At 31.1% G+C, this 684-nt stretch overlaps 1 protein-coding gene across 1 annotated transcript in view; it reads right to left on the bottom strand.

Annotated features, from left to right (window-relative positions):
- Nucleotides 1-636: 636 nt before the first annotated feature.
- Nucleotides 637-684, bottom strand: part of alg5 (ALG5 dolichyl-phosphate beta-glucosyltransferase) — a 6,531-nt gene continuing 6,483 nt past the window's right edge. The window contains exon 10 of the mRNA XM_028467266.1: nt 637-652. Within this exon, the coding sequence (XP_028323067.1) occupies nt 637-652 (16 nt within the window). The remainder of the gene's footprint in view (nt 653-684) is intronic.

Consider the following 684-nt stretch of genomic DNA (forward strand, 5'->3'; position numbering starts at 1 on the left):
ACCATCATTAGACCCTAAAAACTACTGCAAATATAATGCACATACTTAAATGGGGCTAAGAAAGCAGTAAGGCACAAAAAATGACAAAAAACTAAAATCACCCAAAATAAAAAGTAAGGCTATAACAAGGCATTTTTTTTTGAAATTTCAAAAAAAAAAAAATTGAGTTAGGACCATCATTAGACCCTAAAAACTACTGCAAATATAATGCACATACTTAAATGGGGCTAAGAAAGCAGTAAGGCACAAAAAATGACAAAAAACTAAAATCACCCAAAATAAAAAGTAAGGCTATAACAAGGCATTTTTTTTTGAAAATTTCAAAAAAAAAAAATTGAGTTAGGACCATCATTAGACCCTAAAAACTACTGCAAATATAATGCACATACTTAAATGGGGCTAAGAAAGCAGTAAGGCACAAAAAATGCCCAAACAAATGACTTCACCCAGAATAAAAAGTAAGGCTTGTAACCAAGGCCTTTTTTTGAAAATTTAAAAAAAAAAAAATTGAGTTTGGGCGACCCCTCATTTAGCCCCTAAAAAAACTACTGCACTATAAGCATCTACTTAAATGGGCGAGCAAAAGCAGTAACGCACAAAACATGACAAAAAACTGATCCACCCAGAATTAACAAGTTAAGGCTCTACAGGCCTTTTTTTTGAAAATTTATAAAAAAAAAAAAA

This window comes from Gouania willdenowi, chromosome 14 (genome assembly GCF_900634775.1).
Source record: "Gouania willdenowi chromosome 14, fGouWil2.1, whole genome shotgun sequence".
Classification (NCBI taxonomy): domain Eukaryota; kingdom Metazoa; phylum Chordata; class Actinopteri; order Blenniiformes; family Gobiesocidae; genus Gouania; species Gouania willdenowi.